Consider the following 20,181-nt stretch of genomic DNA (forward strand, 5'->3'; position numbering starts at 1 on the left):
GGACTGTGCCAGGAAGGCGATGGCGGCGCGTGCTCCTTCTCCTGGATATCCAATGACCCAGGTGCACCAGGGGTATCTTGTACCTCCACACACCACCTTTATTGCCATGAGGCAATCCTGATACCCCGCTCCTTACCTCCTCCCAACCCTGACAGCATTCACAGCTGTAGCACACAAAGGGGGATGTGCAGCCACAGAGAGGCCACTTTTTCCACAGAGGTGCTGACTGAAGCTGCTACACGCTGCTTGCTACCTTTCCTGATTCACACAACTCAGCAAGACTTGCAGGTAGACTCATTGACACTCAAGTTGTAAATCTGCCTCAATTATTCTGTCTTACCGTGCAGAAATCCTCTAATTTGGAAAGGTTTACCCAGATTGTTTAGGGATCATCTATCCTATTCCTTGCTATGGAAAGTCCCCTCTAATATTAGTTGTCTCAGGCCCTTCTGGAACAAGCACGTTCATTCTTCCTGATGAAGAGATCCCAATAAACATCTAGAGATTCCATTTTAGAAAGCCTTTCTTTACCTAAAGCTTTTACTTTTCTTACAGACTTAGCCTTATGTCTTATGCTTGAAGTGTTAAGATTCATACTGAATAGATTTCTTTTTATTCTTCCAGTCTGCTGCATGGCAAAATTATTATTTATTAAAATGATTTGTAATACAGAACTGCATGTGGGTTACATCAGTGGCACTCAAGATCTGAGACTGACTGATAGGTAATGAACTATCAGTTTTCCAAGTCCTAGAAATGACCAAACTTAGCCTACTGTAACATACTGCACATGGATTTAAAAAATGCCCTAAAGTGGAAGAGCCATTTCCTTCAGGCAGTCCCAGAAACCAACTCCAGAAGGTGAATTTGAGTTCTACACAAAATAAATAACTATGACAGTACTTAAAAAGCCCAAACACAGGAAGACTATCTTCTGGTTTAAAAATATTTATTTAAAAGAAAAGGAGGTCTATACTTAGATGGCCAGGGAAAAAAAAATTCCTCAGTTTTCCCCTCTCAAAACCATTATTCTGCAGTTTACCTTTCCTTTAAGTTTCAGCTTCAATGCTTTATTTAAAAAAAACCACCCGACCTGAATTTTCATTTCATTTTCCTATGCTACTAGCCTGAGGAAATTAAATTCCTTTCAGTGAAAAGTTGCATGGGATGCAAGAAGAAACCGCAATAAAATGTATCCACAATATACAAGTATAAAAATATTTTGCTTATGATTCAGCACTATAATTTAATAACTTTTTGTTGTTTCATAGGTATCTGGGAAAGGTACAGACACATGTCCTGATCCTGTTACAAGAGGTAGAATGCCAGCATTTGGTACAACATTCCAGGAGAGAGTCAAGGTGATATTCCTGTTTCCCCTGCAAAAGCAACAAAGACTATCAGCACAAATACTCAAGTTAACCGATTTAATTAACAGTTACTAGTATTAAATACATTAGGATACAGATTGTTTACCTGATCCAGAAACAAATAAGCTTTTTGATTTTAGGTAGCTACATAACAGCAGTGCACATTCTAGTCTACAGAATACATAGGACATCTTGTATCCCAAGGCCCTCTTCTAACAACCAAAGATGCAACAGAGATGACAAGAGTATCAGATAGAATACAGGTACCTTCCCACACCAATGAACACACGTATTAAATGCAAAGTATGTAAGTAAATCAAGACACCATGAATAACAGTAATAAAACAAATATTTACTTACTTGAGACCATTTCCATCATCAAAGAAAAAGTACTTTGACTTCATGTCTTTTAAGGACAGCCTTGGGTTATCTCCTCTCAACATGATCTTGTCCCAAAGGACCACCTGATTTAGGGCCTAAAATCATAATTGTAATTAAGTCAGCAAGGTACCTTACCAGATCACATTCAGACATACCAGATCAATAACAGACATCACATTCTGGACCTTCCTTGCACTATTCATCTAAAAGCCCTAAAGCATATGCTTGCAATCCATAATAATTTAACAAACTAATACTTCATAATGGGGTAATGTAACACACAGCGTTATTATAAACATATATATTATTATAATATAGATTATAAACACGTATTATAAAGCAATTATAACTGTGGCACAGAATAAATGGAAACAACAAGGAACATCTTAAAACACAAGAAACATTTTAAAAAAGTCATATGCTTTAGAAGAATTACAAAGCATAAAGGGGTTTCCTTCTGAATTGCAAAGTCACTTTTAAAGCAGCATTTAGACTTTGTTTCAAATAAAGGACTTAAACTGAGCTATCATGACTCTGCCTATGTAATTAACATTTTTCCAACTTTAATGGAAATCTCTACCTGAATTGCAAGCACAGCACCTTCCCCAAAAGATTTATGAACAGCTGAAAAAGTGAGTCCAAGTTCTGATTACCTAAACTTTATACTGCTCTTTTAAGTAGATGCTAAACAGTCTTGTTTAGTACTTTATAGAACAATTTAGAAAAATACTTCTCAGTACTTGGGAGAAGTGGTGATATTTAGAGGAAAAAAAATTAAAATACAGAACAACACAAAAAAAATCACAGAAACCCTAAAAACTATTCTAGGACAAACACAATATCCAGCATCTTGTTTAATATAACTAAGGTACTTCAAACAACAAAAAAAAAAATGTAGAGCAGGTAAAGAAAACCCCCAAGCTTTGACCATATCCTTGCAATGTGACCACAGCAGCTTTAACTAGACTTCACTAGTACCATGGCAGCACGGTGTTTCATTAAAGTAATTTTTTTAAAGGCTGTTCCACATAGCTTCTATCAGATCAGTAAAAAGGGTATTCAGCTATCCGAAGGCTCAGTAGCAACCAATTTAAAGGAGCAAGGCAAATTATTTCGAGAAGTATGACAAAGTAATGTAAATGAATTATGGGGCTATAGTAACTTGTAGGGGCAACCATTTCTGTGATCTGTGAACAAAAGACACCACACCAGGCCAGTCCAGAAGCCACTCTCTCTTGTTTCTAACAGCAGTCAACTGCAGAAATTTAGAAAAAAAGTAAAATGGACAGAAAAGTTGAAAAAACTCATTTACAGTATACTATGCTAAGTATACTGCAACACAAGGCATGTGTTATTCTTCTCCCATTCTACTGGGCATATATCAAGTTAGGTTTCACAGAGGGGAATTTCCCAGCCCACAGTTAAACTGTCAAGGAAATAATCATGAAGGCCAGTAAAAACAGCCCAGCCTAGTAGGAAATGCTGGTGGCCTCGACTCTTCTCAGCAGAACTACAGAACGTTTAAAAATAGCTACAGTACCAAAATGGGTAATTGCATCAAACTTCTTTTTAATACTTACATTGTTTTTCGTTGAATATTCTGCCGACAAATATAGAAACAATTGTTTAACATTCCAATCAAATATACTCTGCAGATGTATGCGAGTTAAGAAAAATACCATACTGTACTTACATAACCTTGTTTTATTTTTACTAGATCTAAGTAGCCTATAATCATTACAGTGAGCTCTTACCCTTCAACATATCTCATCTTACTCATAAACCAGAGCACTGCCAGCAGTTTGAACACATATTTTAATCATAATAAAGTGACAGGTTTCTAGGTGGGTATTTCTTTTTACTATTTATGAAATGTAGCAGCTATTTCTCCTCCAATAATTTAAGAGTTCTATATTTGATACTGCAAGCTAGTAATCAGAATCCTCTGCTAGACAACCTATTATAAAACCTTAAACATGAAAGTCACGACAGAACTCTTCAATAAATATCCTCAAGGCAATTCTTTATACTATCAGAGAACTCTCATATCCAAATACAATAACATTAAAGATATAAATACAAAATTGGTGAAGTGTAGGGAATTCAAAGAGCCTTTATTGCCCATCAGAGAAATTAGAATATGGGAAGTATTTCACATAGGGACACGAAAATTAGCAAATTTGATTCCCTACTGAAAACAAAGAAAGCTCATTAGACTCGAACAAAGCTCTGCACAGATTTTTGATCAACAGTAAAAAATGGATGACTGCCATTTGAGACAGTAAAATAATGCTGGGATTCTAAATAGTTGTCTGTTTATTTAACAATAATGTGTGACTGCTAAGGAAAAGACTTTTATTCACAATAGAGCTTTAGCTGTAATCTTTCATTTCCTAGTCCTCTTTTGCATTTTATTTGCCATTATCTAAAAGAATAAATAGATTCCCTAACCACCTTAAAAATCTGTTTTCTCTTCTTCCACTCATACCAAGATAAACATGTTTTTAAGCTATTAAAGGGTAAAAAAGAAAAGAATTATATATTTTAACTGATGTCACTGCAAGACTAGGTAGAAGTATCTTACTTGAACATTTTTTGTCATCTGGTTCAAAATATCAAACAAGATTCTGAAGCTCTCCTTGACAGGATTTCTCATCATTTGCAAAATTTAGCAATGAATTAAATAAGCTTAAAGGAGTTTCTGAAAACTTTATGTTCCCCTTTTTTTTTGTCCAGCTCCTTTTTCAAATTGCCATTTTATTTAACAATTTCTTTCTGGGAGTTAAGACAGTCAATGTACCTGTACCTCTTTACAAATTTTTAACAAAAAATCCTACCGGACAGCTGCATTTTACATCTCTAAATATTGCAAGCTTTATTTATGCCAGGCATGAGAGAATTAGTCAGAATCTGTAAAAAAAAATAAGAAAGGCTAGTAAAAGTTACTCAAACTAGTTTGAGTAACTACTAGCTGCTCAAACTAGAAGTTACTGAAACTAGAAATTACTAGTAGAAGTCACTCAAACAAGGAACCTTTACGCCCACATATTGCAGACTAATCCTTGTATAAGAACACTTCTTTTAGAGGTCATGTCCTGCCCTGCTCTGCCTCTCTCTATACACAATGTGTACAAGTCTAGGCATCTGCTTTAGAATTTCAGTCTAAAATTTTAATATGTATAAGCATTTCAGAGGTAAAACTCAGACTTAGGAGCTTACCTCTCCTGCTTCCAGTTGATTAAAAAAAATCCTCTTACTCCTGGGCAGACTGACTTGCAAAAATCTGATTAGCCTGTTTATCCAGCATTTGTATCAAGAGTTGTATTTTGTGCAGTTTGCTCACACAACAGTCTTCTTCAAAAGATCGAAACCAAAACACAAAGATAATCAGTGTCTTGCCTAACAGTGAAAAAACCAGCTGACAGGGAAAAATCCCAGGATCCTCAGACCAGCTGCAAAATGTGATTTAGTGTAATCACCTGAACATGCCACCAGTTGTTTTGTACTGACTTCTGCAGAAAAGCTGTTTCAAGAGCCTAAATGGAGACTAGCAGGGAAGCTAAGAAGTACCAAAGAGAAACTGCAAAACTGCAACAGCAATTGAGAAAGAGGCCAAAAAACAATGTGATCAATATTTTAGTAAATCATATGCTTCCCAATGAATTTTATACAGTATTATACTAAAGATTGGAGTGTTCAACATCTAAGCAAGTAAAGGATTACAATGTCTTTTTTTATTTTTGAAAGACGACAGGTACTTCTATGCAACTGTTATTCAGTCAGAACTTTGAAAGCCTCAGAACAAAATGAGTTTGAAAGGTGCAGTTCCTAGACTAGATATGACACTCAGAACAACATGCTGTATAAACTCTACCATTAATTCACTCCTCAAACCATTGACACAGATTTCACTTAAAAGTAGTAATGTCCAGATGTTAAACTTCATTGCCCATTATTTGATCCAGGGCACTTCACAACAGAGCCTGATTTTAAAAACAGGCATTAAACAACTTGTCATCTACTAGAGACCAAACAGCTGGCTTAAGTTCTATTTCACTGCCATAGCTATGCAAAATACTATTTTTAGCTACTTTAAATTTTTATTTTAAGACAAATTGCTAGTTTTCCCCAAGTCCTAAATCTCTGAAGATTATAAGGTAACAAAAATAGACATCAAAGTGTTCTTATTCCAAAAGGTTTGCAAACCAAATTTTTTTCCATTAAGGATATCTGCAGTAATGTCAAATGTGACGAATCCCAGATCACTTCTTTCTCTAGGTCCAGTGAAATCTTCTACATTTTTTCTAAGAGAAAACAAAACACAACACAAGATTATCCTTTCTCATTATTTATGTAGTATATAAGAGACAAATAATGGTTCTTATTAGCTATTTCCCTCATCCATTTTCATACTTTGTTTCAAATACTTCTGGCTAAAATGTAATCAACATTACAAACAAACACCTACCTTCCAGAAATCATGGTGTCCCAGTTTTAAATGTCAGGCCTTGCCACCATTGTGTCTAAGACATAAAAGTAGCCTATTGACTCCTTCCTGTTAACAAAAATCTGTATCTAAGCTGGACTACATTTCATTTTAGTAAAATATGTTTTAGCATCCCCAAATATGTAAAACTGCATGGGACACTATCAGCATAGCAGTCCTCTGGCAACCTTTTTCAGTATTATTTCTCAACTGTCCTTGACAAAAACAAAGCCTCTCATGCTCTGACCATTCCAGTAAAAATTTACATGCATAGTTCACCCAAATGTCAAGATTTATTCCTGTAATGTATTAAAACAACAACATGAAGAAAATTGTTATTTTCCTCTACATTCTGGAAAACTGTATCATTTTGGAAGGTTTTATTATAAACCTACATTTGGAAGAGTACCTTATGTTGCCACACTAAACCACAATAGAGCAACTGGAAAATAACAGACACATAGCAATATTTCCATATGTATTCATAAAGCTTATCAATTTACCAAACTTACCACCTATAAAGAGAAATACCATATGCAATTACCTTGAGAATCAACTATGAACTACAACTCCTCACGGAACAAATTTTTAATGAATTATGAACTTCGTAGTTACATACATTCGAGTTGGGAAATTAGTCAATTAAAACATCATTTCATTAAAACCAAGTCTAGTAATCCCAAATTTAAAAAAAAGTTTACAAGTGGAGAAAACAGTTTTGGAGACTGTAGTTAAGAGAACCACCACCATATCTTCACAATTAAAGCCTTGGTATGAATTTCAATCCCTTTGCAAAAAGCAGTATCTTTTTAAGTAGTAAACCTTCTCAAGCACTTGACTTTGCCTCTTATCCACTGTCAGTCAGGTGAAGGAGCAGGCCTTAAATCTGGGGTCTCCAGAACTTCTCCAGGACATTCAAGAGAAGCAGCTTAGGTATAACATCTCCCAGTACTACCAGATCTGTGCATCACAGAAGGGACTGGCAGGTCACATTTCACTCAAATTAATATGCTACCTCATATATGCTGAGCTCACTATAACATTCAAATCATGCTTTTATGCCAATTTTATGCTGTTGTAATCCTCAGTGTAGCATAAGCACAGGCTTTGGGGTTTTTTTCCTGTGGTATTAAACCAGTCTGAAAGGTGATGGCAGTTCCTTTATTTGCATTCATCTCTCCTTTCAAGTCCTGCTGTTAGGCAACCACTGGTGCCACTTACCTTGGGGTGGTTCCAAAGCTCCACAGAATCTCCACCAAACCACAGAATGGCCTGGGCTGGAAGGGACCTTAAAGACCACCAAGTTCCAACCCCCCTGACATGGACAGAGACACCTTTCACTAAATCAAGTTGTGCAGAGCTCCATCCAACCTGGCACTAAACACTTCCAAGAGTAGACTGCTTTAGCTCCCTAATCTGGGCCAAAACCAACCGAACAAAAAACATGAACTGAGTTAAAGCAGCTCAGTAAAGTGTCCTATGAGGCAGATTCCCCTGTGGAGCTCTGGTAAAGAACCACGTGGCAAAATCGGGAGCAAGGACCTCCACTCATTGGTAGCTCTAACAGCTACTCAAATGCTTGTGAAACTACTGCCCTTCACATCACACATCATTTTCTGTGACGAAATCTCCTTTCAGAGAAAAAAGGAAAAACACCACCACTAACCAACACCAAAATTGGAAAAAAAAGGTCCCCCAGCACAAGTTCGCATCAGTACATTTTATGTGTAGGCAACACGTTTGGATGTGCTATTGTGTCCTCCACCCGGTGCGTTTCGCAGACAAGAAGCCATCCCAACCACTTTGCTGCCACAGGACAGAAAGTACGCTAGGTTATCATGGAGAAACCCAAGAAAACAACTAATTAAAAGAAAAAGGTACTACGATCGGATAAACGCCCATAGGATAAACTCCACGCTCCTCCAGGTCGCTGCCTGTCCACGCCAGCGGCCGCTGTGCTCCCGGGCCGGCCCCGAGCACCGCCCCGGCTCCCGCCCCGGCTCCCGCCCGGCCGCGCCGTCGTGGGGCTCCCCCATTGGCCCGGCCGGCGGCGCAGGAGGCCGAGCCCGAGCGAGGAGCCGGGGGGCGGACACCCCTGCCGTCAGCGTCCCCTCACCCGCCCCGGCCCGAGCTCCGTGCTCCCGAGCCCCGCACCTCCCCAGCGGGCAGCGCCTGCCGCCCGGCCCGGCCCGGCCCTCCCCCGCCACTCCCTTCCCTCTCCCCGCCGCACTCACAGCGTGACCCGGGAGACGGCGATGCGGACGGGCACGCTGCGCTCCTTGAAGGCGGTGGTGATGAAGCAGCCGAAGGTGAGCGCCGCCATCACGCTCAGCGAGAAGGCGAAGAGCGAGTTGGCCCGGGACAGCACCGTGTTCATCTCCCCGCTGGGCCCGGCCGGGGCTGCGGCCGCTGCTCGGGCGGGGCGGGCGCGCGGACGCGGCAGGAAGCGGGAGGCGGCGGGCAAGGGGCGCGCGCACGACCGCCGGGGGGCGTGGCCTCCCGAGAGCCCGCCCAGCCGGGCCAGGCCACGCCCCCTGCCCGCCCCTGCCCCGCTTCCGCCAGGAGATGGGCGGGGCCGGCGCCGGGCCCAGGGCAACATGGCGGCCGTAGTGCGGGTGGTGTGGCGAGGCGGGTTTGCTGCCTGTGTGCCGCCGCCTCTGCCCCAGGGCACTCCTTCTTACCAGAAAGCTGGGGTTTGTCGCTCTGCTGGGTTTTTGCATTCGTATAGTAAAGCGTAAATAAGTTTTAGGCGAAGACTTGTATTTTCAATTGATGTCTTTATCTTGCTTTCACTGGTACTGTGATTTGCCATTCCCTCCCTTGTTTCCTCTAGGATGTTCCTGTTAATTTCCATTTTGTTACACGTATGCTCAGCATGTCAATCTTTTTGCCTAGAAATTTCCTGTAGTAGCTGGGCTTGTTCCAGCTACTTTTACAAAGAGAAATCCTTTTACATTGCCTGATGGCGTTGGCAGGGTGAGGCAACCTTTCTCCTTACCCCACCAATCTGGGGTACCAATGGATTCAAATCGTTACCAGCAAAGATCAGTTTATGTAGAGAAGTGATTCCTGACTCCTCCTGGGGCCCCTGTTTGGTGCCCATTCCTGCTTCCTGGACCTGCAGCATTTATCAGTATGAGAACCGAGGGGAACGAGAGCTTTTACAGTGCTTTGGAGTCGATTTTGTTTTGCTGTTCCCAACCGGTATGTTCGTCTGCATTAACTATACCAGGCCTGATTAACGGGGATTTCTCGGGGCAGCCAACAGGTGTCAGCAATGATTCAGCTCTGGTTAATTTCCCGGCAGAAAGGTTCTAGTGCTGCAAATAGTGGGAGTAGGAACAGGAGCTCAGGTGCAGGAGTCTAAGAGGGTGGGAGGCCTCATGGCGACTGAAGGGATAGCGAGAAGGTGGGGACTGTCAGGCCATGCCGAAATACCTGTGTTCTATAATCATGGTGCTGTTTTTTTCTCCTCCCTGTAGCCAAGAGCCAGGTCTATGAATCAGGGAAGAATAATCTTTGCAGGTAAAGGTAGGAAATGGAAAAGGAAAAAGATCATATTGAGGCTTTTTGTTCCCTCCCTGACTGTGTACCTGTAGCACATGTCTGTTTAGCTTGTAGGATGTGAAGGTACCTATGGAGACATTCCTTTGGGGACCCTGTGTTGCACTATGCAGTTGGTTTCTGTATATTTGCCACATTGAAATCACTCTCAGGCCCAAAAAGGCTCCTTTCTGGTTTGCATTTTTTAATTCTTGACCTTTCTGATATTTCATAAGAATTTCAGCAGTGCAGAGAGTTCTTGTGTAAAGATTTTTTGTTGGCTTGTTATTATTTTGTGCTGTTCAGAATATTAATTATTGTGATGATTTATGGTCTGGAACTCATTGTTTCTGAAACCTTGGATTAGTCTTACAGAAAAGTGGGTACTTTTCCCCCCAGAATATTTGAAAATTTTTAAGTATTAAGGAAGCTTTTACTTTAAGCTGGGGAACCGAATCATTTCAGAAGTTCTAAAATGTCTGCTACTTTCAAAAGGATAGTTCAAATGTGAACACCATTTTTTTCTCATATCTACCAAAAAAAAAAAAAAAAGGCTTAATCGCCTTTGTTCTTGCTTTTAGTTCATGTGGTTTCTATTTAGAGTTTTTCATACTAAACAATGTTTAATAGGAAAAATGGCTCTTGGGCACAACTTACTGGAATAAAGTAGTGAAATTTGCAAAGCAATAATTAGGTACCTGCAAAGGACCAAAATCAAAAGGCTCAGCTAAATTTATATGTTTTTAATGCAATGAATAAATATGGCTATTGTTGGTGGAGGTTTGGATTTATTTTAGTTGAAATCCTGAATAAATATCACTTAGAAGCATAGTATGCAGGGGAAGACAGTGTAATTTATTCAAGGACTGATCTATTACTGTTTCAGAATAAAGAGACCTATAGCTTTTTAATGACTGAAATCTTGCAAAATCAAAATAGAAAAAAATTTTTGAAACAAGGAAGTTGTGGAAGAAGAAGGGGAGATAATTTTTTGCAATAACTGTTTGCTTGTAAGTTCCAGATTGTTCTTTGAAAGATATAAAATCTGATATATTGTGAAGAATGATGACATAATATTAATGTCAAAAATTGCTGTCAGCTAAATAAACAGTGTTCTGAGAGCAAATACTATAATTATGGAAATGAATTTATAGGATCTTGGGGAAGCAGAAAAGTTTGGATGCAGTGGAATGGTATTCATTACCATTACCCAGGCAGCACCCTTAAGCCCAGAGCAGCAGAGCACAAGGCATGTCAGTGTTCAGGCTATTACTTCAAGAAATGTCATTTTTTCCATTACAACCTCATTGAAAAAATGCAGAGATATGATTGGCAGCAGCTCTGAAATGTAGAATTTGCCATCCTTCTCTAGTCCTTACCCTAAAATTACCTGTCTTTGAAAATAAGTTTTTGTGCACTCTTTAAACATCTATTTTTAAGCATCTTTAAACATCTATTTTTCTATTAAAATAGATCTATTAAACGTGTTCTTTTTTTATAGTGCCGGCACTTCAGTAGGATTGATCCTTGTCAGCAGCTGATGATTAGTAGTCTTTTGAGAGACAGTAGCTTGCTTACTTTGGTTGACATGTTTCTACTCTGGTGTTCAAGTTACGGAGTGATTCCTTTCATCATCTGTAAACAAAATAGCAAGTGTTGACACTGACCATCAACAGAGATTGCTATGAGTTCTTTGTTTTCCCACTGAAGCCATATTAGTTCTAACATGGTACACATAGATGGAAGCTTTGGGGTGGCTGGCAGTTCGGGGTGTGTGGTTTGTGAATTTCAAGAGAAGGGAAGTGTTGACTTCAGCCCAGCACCTTTTTCCTTCTTGGGGCTTAAGTTTCTGACTAATTTTACAGGTGAAAATTTAGGTGCCTGTGGCATCTGACACCTAGATACATGAGGACCTTTTTTTGATCTAGGGGCACGTATGTCCTTCCTAATTTTTTTACCATAAATGTCCAAATACTTTCTTGAATTTGTCCCTTATTAATTTTTGAAGTGTTAATTCTTTAAGAGACAGTAGCAACACAGCCTCTCAGGCAGCTCTGGGTAGGAAGATGAAGATTAAAATAAATGTGGCCATGATCAGCTGTTTCTTGCAACAGCCCCCTTTCAGTTAACACCTCTTCTGGATGGCTGATTTTTACAGCTGATGTGGAAAGGCTGTGAATAAGAGAAGAGGCTTTTTCGACTGCATTTGATTCTAATGTTCTTCTCACCTCCATTTCTTTTTTTTTTTAGCTTTGGATTTACACAGTATGCAGAATATGAAGACAAGCAAGAAGAAATTTTCACTTGTTTTTGTAGCATTATTGTGAGTCCTTCAGCAAGAAAATCATGGGGAATTTTAAATTTCTGATTTCAGAATGAAGTTGATATTTTAAAATTAAAGCTGCATGACAGAGAGAGCCAAATATTCTTGCCTCCAAAGTCAATATATTTTGGAGCCTAACACAGTTAATTTTTGGCTCCTGTGAGGTTTATCCATTCCATGGTCTATGAAGCCAAGTTAGATAAATTCATTCAAACATTACTGATTTAGCTTAACCTTTCTCAGTTCATTGTGCTTTGCATTCTGGGCAAGAAGCCCGCATGCTACCAATCCACCTCACCCAGGTTTTAACCTCATTCACTCAGCCAGGTGCAAGTCTTCATCACAGTGTATTTTTATGTCTCTTGTAAAAGCACCAAGCAGAGACTTGTCATGCCTCAACTTGAAGAAGAAGATGTTTTACTAGCTCTGTCATGATGATATCATTTAGCTGATACCAATTTTAGTGGATGGAAAAAGCCTTTCTGTTATGAACATTAGCCATGGGAGTCAGCATATAATGACCTAAGCTTGCAGAATAAACTTAACTCTCATCCCTACTATTGACTGTGTAATTTTCTTTTATTAACAGCATTCTTAGGGACCAAAATATGCTTTACGCAGAAAAAAGGAAAATTAAACAACTTAACAACTTTTACTTAGTCAAGAAGAAAACCTGCCAGTTTGAAGAAAGGGAGAATAAAAGCAAATGGATGTTCTGTTCTTTAGAAACAAAAAATATTTTTTCAAGAAAAGTTAAATGGTTAAAGAAAAAATTGATGACAGCCTATAAGGTAGAATAAAATTAACATTTTTGAAAGAAATTCAAATTGACGACAAAGGATTCACAGCTCAAGTATTGTTTTTATTTAGAGGCATCTAATTAATAAGAACCTGTGACATTTTTGCTGTTCATTAAGGAAAAGATTGACTATAAAAACTGCAAAAATGCCAGGTTTAGTTGCATGAATTTGGATTAATAAGGTGGTAGCACAGTCTGCTAGAGAAATAGCAAAGTTTGTTTGTCAAGCTAGTAGAAATGCCACAGTCCTAAGGGAGAAGTTGAATTAGTTGCCAGAGAGGGAATCTGTGTTCTGTAGATATGGTTGGCAATGAAAGAAATCTCTTGGACCCAAGAAAGAAACTCAGCAAAGGGAAAGAGGTGCAAAATGAGGAGATTCTTCCCAAGATCCAGTGATACACCTGTATCAGTACATAAGGCCATCAAAAATTATGCTTAAGTATCCTTATGAAAAGACAGTGGATATGTGCATTTTGACATTACTTTCCCCTCATAGTTTGCTATGACTTTTTCCAGGGGGTCATTTGCCCTGTTTTAGAATGGGGTGTTGGGGGGTTGGTATGGGTGGATTTTTCAGTGTAAAGTCCAGCAGGTTGGTTTTAACTTACCAGCAGTTTAAATTGCCAGATTTTGTACTGAGGAACGTACCAATACGCATTCCTTCCTGTTCATTTCCAGGAAGAGAGAGAGGGGCAGGAACCTTCAGCTGAGGAATGGAATGGGCAGCTGGAGGTGGTAACTTTTCAAACTTCTGGGGGGCAAAATTTGGTAGAGTTTGTCTGTCAGCAGGCTGTGTGTGCCTGCTGTCTGACACGTTTCTGGGTTTAGTAATGTCTCTAAGTACATACACGACTTATTTTGGAATCTTCTGTAATACTCTTAATAGTTGAGTTATGTTAAGTATCCAAAGAGGACTGCAACAAATACTGTAAATAAGCTTACTATGTTTCTAGCAGAACTCAGATTGAATTTACTTGAAAGCTTGTTGGTCATACCTACTTCCCTTCTGGGTAGAACTTTGCTGTCAGTGATTAGATGGACTGGTTAAGCAGATCAGGCACGTTCATGTGATAATGTGACAGCAGAATTGGTTGATATCAGATTTGTAGCTGAAGGAGCATGTATTCCCATGACAAGAAGCAGCTATCCAGTGGTGCATGACAAAGGGATACAGATACAACAATACTATGTTATTTTTTCAAGAACTGAGATAGTTAGAAAACTAGAATTTCATGATCACTTAAGTATCTGAGTTAGTTTTTATGCTTTAAAATGCATGTTATATGGAGAATGTCTGTTATGTGCAAAGATACTGATTGATACTTAGTCCCTGACCAGTAATTCCATTTGCTGGGAATCCAGACATCCAAGTCTGTATACTAGAATTATTTTCTAAGATAGGAGTAGTATTTTCAACTACTAGGAAAGGCAAAACACCTCAATTAAACCATTTTGAACTTATTAAGACTTAACAATAGAACAAGCAATTTTTTTTACGATGTTAAAAATGGAAGGTTGCATTACTCATGTACTCAAATAACTTGATTTGTATGGAGCCTAAACTGTGTCAGACCAATGATTTTAATACACTGGAGGAAAAAAAAGTACCACTACCACACAAAGGCATAGCTTTCTGGAGCAGTTCAAGAACTGATGGAAATAATGTATTAAATTATATATGTTACACAAGTTTTATGAATTTTTGTGCATTAAAACTCTTTTAAATGAGCTGTTGTGTCTCATTATTAGAGAAGACAAATGGTGTCTAAATATGTAACAGTTTATAGAATGGGTGTCAAAAGCCAGAGCTCAGTCCCTGTTGTGCCACTAAAGATGTCATTGCATTGCATTTTGAAACAGACTTTTGGTTAAATTCTTTGGTTGGGTTATTAGTCTGTTAGCAGGAATTATGAGAACTGCAGAAATCTGAATGAAACATAGCTTTGGTTATGAGTTGTAACTTCATGCTGTATGTTTTGTGTAGATCCTGGAGAGACATAGTGTTGAAGAAGAAAAGCTGTAAAAAGGAGATATGAGCCTTTCATTTGGTATACAATGATTTGTCTGTTGCAATTGGCAGCAGGACTCTCAGGTTTTTGTGCTTGTAGGCTTTGTCATGATGCTCAAGTAATTCTGCAGAATTCTTAAGGATAGCAATGGGATGCAGTAAAAAAGCAGTTCAGATCTAAACCAAGTTTCATCTTTTTTGGATGAAAAAGTTTGTGTTCTCTCATTTTTTGTCTTTTCATTCCCCCAAAACAGTTGTGCAGAGTCTGTACTTCATCTACTCTTCTCTTCATATTTTACAAAGAGTAGTATTTGGGTTGTACTAATGGGCTTGAATTCCTGTTTAGAAAAGGACACAACAGCTGCTTGATGTTTTCCAGTCACTCCAGCTTCTGAATTTCTTGTAGCCCTCAGGTAAATATGACTTTTTTTGATTTTCTGTGCCTAAGCATAAATGCATAATATCCTTAACTTAAGAATGATATTAATGGAAATAACATTTACTACTTTTTGAAGATTTTTTATGGTATGTATGCCTTTTTTTGTCTTCAGTCTGATGTTAAGGTAACATGTTGCATAATGAGGAAATAAATTTTAAAATAGTTCCTTTGAGCCTAGATTTCTTCAGTTCAAATGCTTTGAATATAAAATAGTGGAAAAAAATTGCTGAACATAGATCACATGAAAAATGACATACCATTCGCTAGCTTTAGCTAAGTAGGTAAAATTTTGAGGATTAGCATCTCATACACTCAGTAAAATACAAGTTCACTGGTCACTAAGCAAGTATATTTCATGTTGAATTACACATTTCCTTTTCAGTAGCTCATGCTTCTTCTGCGTCCTTCATGAATCATTGTATGCTTACATCAGAAACAGTACTAAAACTTGATTTCTTACTGATTTTATGTTAAGCTCTTTGTTTCAAGGGCATTGCTTTACGGATTTCTTCCGGTTGGTCACCTATAATGTATAAAATAATGAATTCTTCAAAGCACCTAAGAGTTTTTGTTCCTCTTCCTGGTATCTTAAAATCTTCTATTATACCTGTTACTAGACAGAAGTTTCAGAACTAGGATGACTATTAACTTCTTGTGTATATTTAGCTGTCTCTTATATGTGGAGAAAGACATGCAGGTGAAGTGTCATACAAATAATTTCTTGTACTGTATTTCACATTTATCTCATTTTTCAAATAAACATTTTCACTTTCAGACATTTATATGCATCTCCAAAATACAGAAGAAAACTGTTAAGACTAACTGTAATGGTGTTTGTGCTGTGAATATAATTACTCTTTTACTTTTTTTATCATTTACTTTAAATTTATTACTTTAAAAAATAAAAATAGAAGGAAGTGTGTTTTCCAAAACTAACAACACGGCACATGCTACAAAGAAATCATATTTCTAATGGTTTTATAGTCTTTGTTGTTAAAAACAATGCCTTCAAAGACTAAATATTCTATCAGTTGTGATAATTTTCTTCCGTATTTTGTCTTACTGAAAATTCAACACCTTGGTCTTTTAAAGCATAGATGAACATTTACTAGAATAAAATAGTTTATGAGTGTGGTTATGTAATTAATCATAGATGATAGACCATAGGTTTTTTGGTGAGGCTTTTTTGTGGGTTTTTTTGTTTTTGATTGGTCAGTTTGGTTTGGTTTGGTTGTGGGTTTTTTTGGGTTTTTTCCTAAAAATTACATTTTTTCCCAAAAATTACTGGTTTTTTTTCCTAAAAATCACATATGTTAGGTTGAAGGTAAATTGTACACTAGATTTTGGACAGTTTGAATTAGCACAAACAGGTGCCACTGCTAAATACTTTCTTTCTGCACTTGGCTGCTACACAGTAAGGCATTAAAAGACTGCACTACTTTGTCTGAGCTCTGGAATTTGAAATGAACCACTTTATAGTCTTTATAACAGCAGTACTGCTATTTTGATTATACAAATTATGTTCTTGAGAAAGGATAGCTGACCAAGCTACATTAAAAGGGAACTCTAAGACCATAAATTCCATCATTTGAGATTTCTTGAGTGGTTTTAAAATTAAAATAGTTAGTTGCCAGAAATGGGGAAGCATATCAGAGGAATCATTACATTGTTCTTGTTTTATTTTCTGGGAATATGCTAGTATAGTCAAGGTAGGGGTATCCTTGTCTGTTGCAGTGTTACTGTCTTCTTAAACAAAAATGCACATATTGTTAAATCTGCAATTTAGCATATTGCCATTTTCTTGTGTGCTGTGATAAAACCCTAAATGCTAAAATAATTTTACAGCCTATCTCTTCTGTTGATAGTAAGTGAATAAACAGTCAAGATTTCATTTTATTTAGGTTTGTAATCTGAATTTTGTATTAAAATAAAAATTATTAAATATCTAATTAGTTATTCTTTTCACCAGGATACCTGAGTGGTTTTTTTAACAGCAATGCAGTTATCTTCAGAATACTCGCCATGTTACTAGGGAGGAAATGAGGCCAAGAGGTTTCATTCCCAAAAGTCAAAACTACATGGGAAGTGTTTTGATATCTTTATAATGTTGTACATTCATTACATATGGTGCATTTCCATTTGGAAGCTCTCATTATTCTGCAGTTTTGCAAGATATGACTCCAGTTACTTCACATTGCCATGCAATAGAAAATGTGGGACACTTATTTTATTTCCACTCCTTCTTAGCATCTCATTGACCGTCAGAGCCTTTATTTATTTACCTATGCTTCCATTTTCTGGTTTCCATTACAACAGCTGTAGCTTTCTGTTCCTGCCTTTTCCAGTCTGCATGGGCTTCCTCTCAGCTATTCTCTGTTCAGCACTCACGTTGCTGGCTCTCCCAAAATGCCGCGTGGGCGTTAACTTCTAAGCAGTTGCTCAGTTTTCATGACTGGGTGCCTCATAGCATGGCTTTGCCAACAAGCTGTAATGGTAATTTCTGTAGCAGTTTAGAACCCTTAGATTAGGATAAACTTGGTTCTGTGCAGTTGGAAGAGTTTCCAGCTAAGCTGACACATAAGAATTATAGAGCTCTACAAAAAGAGCAAATATTATGAGAATAGTTTTGCCAGCTGCTGATGAGAATGTGTGAATTCTCAAAACTCATTATTTCATGTAGTTTTTCATCTTTATGTAGTTTATTACTGATGAGGGAAATTTTTGAAAGGACACAAGGCAAGTTTTGATACAGGAATAACCTTCCTGTTCAATTTTCATGTCGTTCCTAAAAGCGGTTCTACAAATCCGTGAGGTTATTTGAAACATTGCTTACAAAATACTAAATGCATACATAGCCTAATTATTGTAGTTTTAAATTTACTTTTTTTGAACCTTACCAGAAGAATTATGCTTGAAGAAAACCATCTAACAATTGAGAAATTTATTTTGTGATTTATCTACTGTAATTATAAGAAGCAGGAAACAGTACTATAAGGGGAAGATGAATTCTGAGCACTGCTAACTCCTGCTGTTATTTATGGTAATTGCTATTTGGAGTTTTGCCTCCACAAAGAAAGATTATTTTGTTCACTAACAAAATGTGGGAGAAGTCCAGATGAGAAAGCAGGTACTGGATGGTGCTATATGAAAAAGAAGGAAAAAGAGTCAGGTAAAACACTGTCTGGAAGAAAAAGCTTTCCATAACATAATTATGATTTTTTCCTTGTTCTGCATGGTAGATTTGTAAAAGAGGTCCAAAGATGGCTGGGGAATTCTGTGGACTGATCAAGTTAGGCTTAATAATACTAGTACAAATATGGAAGAAGTAAGAAATTCCAATATTGGGTGTGTTACTAAGGAAAATACCATTTCTATTAATGATTGAAACAAAAATTGGCAGTGGAGCTCAGAACATAATGCCATTTATGCTTGTGGAAAACATGACACCTCAATTCAGTGTTGGATAACAATATGCCAAATATAAAAAGGGATTTTCATTTGGCATTTTAAGTACTCATTCCTGCTTCTAATAATGGTATGAGGAAAGCAGTTCCTATTCTGGCTGGATGAGAAAATGTCTGTAAATGAAATATAGTAAAAAATTGTGTGGTTTTTTTTTTTACCAACTAATATAGTTTACAGTATAAACTCTTTAATTGCCTTTTCTAGTTATGGTTGACTTTTGAGTGGATTTTTTTTTTCCAAAGAAAAATGCCTAATTCCTGTTTCTCTCAAGATAATCACAATTCACTTCTTGTCTATTAAAAATCTTGGTATTTATTTCCAATAATATTTCCATTTGTCATTGTATTTTCTTAATTTATATAGGTTTTTTGAATTTAATTTCCCAAAAACATAGCTTCTTACTCTAATAAATTACTCTGAGAGTCAGATGATAAGAGGTGTCTTGTTGTTTCCACTTTCCTTTCAGAAATATGGTTTTGTACTATAGTGCTTAATATCTGCAATGCTGTTCATTGAAGTCAGGGTGATCTGTGGATGCAGTGACATTTGGCTCATACCCTTTTATCCTGATGGACAGCTGCCAACATTCTATTTTTTATTTTTTTTTCCTAATCACAGAACAAGAGAATCCAGGGTAGAATAGAAAGGTTAAGAATTACTTTGGGTAGAATATTTTAAGTTAGAATTCAAGAGGTTATAATTCAAGGAAGTATAAAAGTTTAAAGCAGGACCCTTTCTTGGCTGCCATGGTTCTTTACTTTAGGATTATAGTTCACTTAGAAATCTGGTTCTGTCATGCAGCTCCTCAGTTTGTATCATGTTACAACTCAGCAATTTACTGAGCAATTACTCACACTAATGGAACAACTTGTGAGTGACTGCTGATGACTGTGAGTAATAGCTTTATGCTATAAAAGCAAATTAATTCTTTAAAAATCAGAGGAATTTATATTCCCCTCTCTAAAACTGGCCAACAAATAAAGTCTGTCATGTCATAGGTTTAAAATAATACTATGCAGCACAATGAAATACATATCATAGCTATTAGAAATTTTCCATATTTTATATTTACCATTGCATTTTAATTAATTTTAGGTGCTCCAGGTCTTATCCATAAAAATATCTAGATGTTTGATTCGTATCAACTGCTCTGAATACTGTTTTTTGTATAGTGCTAAAGTCTTTGTATACTAGATACTTTCATTCAGCCTGAGCGAAATAATGAGAGGCTGTCAAAGCTGGTATATATAAAATCTCTATTAATGTGTACTTCAATTATTTACAGGTATGATTCTAGTTTTTTTAAGGAAAGAATATTAATCTAACATAAAATGAAATATCAGAAAAGAGCAATTGTACTTAAGCAG

General features: G+C 37.3%; 2 protein-coding genes across 3 annotated transcripts in view; one reads left to right on the top strand and one right to left on the bottom strand.

Annotated features, from left to right (window-relative positions):
- Window positions 1-932: 932 nt before the first annotated feature.
- Window positions 933-8,710, bottom strand: SPCS3 (signal peptidase complex subunit 3). The gene is made up of 5 exons (XM_066317577.1): window positions 8,472-8,710; window positions 5,980-6,055; window positions 3,332-3,406; window positions 1,731-1,846; window positions 933-1,379 (listed from the first exon to the last, which is right to left on the bottom strand). Exons 1-5 carry the CDS (start codon window positions 8,612-8,614, stop codon window positions 1,247-1,249), a joined length of 543 nt encoding a protein of 180 aa, XP_066173674.1. The 5' UTR covers window positions 8,615-8,710; the 3' UTR covers window positions 933-1,246.
- ASB5 (ankyrin repeat and SOCS box containing 5) overlaps window positions 8,459-20,181 on the top strand; it is a 40,110-nt gene continuing 28,387 nt past the window's right edge. Inside the window, exons 1-2 of one of the 2 annotated variants that reach the window (XM_066317576.1) lie at window positions 8,502-8,546; window positions 12,031-12,103. In XM_066317576.1, the coding sequence (XP_066173673.1) occupies window positions 12,048-12,103 (56 nt within the window). In that variant the 5' untranslated portion in view covers window positions 8,502-8,546; window positions 12,031-12,047. Of the gene's footprint in view, window positions 8,547-12,030; window positions 12,104-20,181 lie in introns of both variants that reach the window. The other variant, XM_066317575.1, reaches the window with a different exon arrangement.

Source organism: Sylvia atricapilla, chromosome 4, assembly GCF_009819655.1.
Source record: "Sylvia atricapilla isolate bSylAtr1 chromosome 4, bSylAtr1.pri, whole genome shotgun sequence".
NCBI classification, from domain to species: domain Eukaryota; kingdom Metazoa; phylum Chordata; class Aves; order Passeriformes; family Sylviidae; genus Sylvia; species Sylvia atricapilla.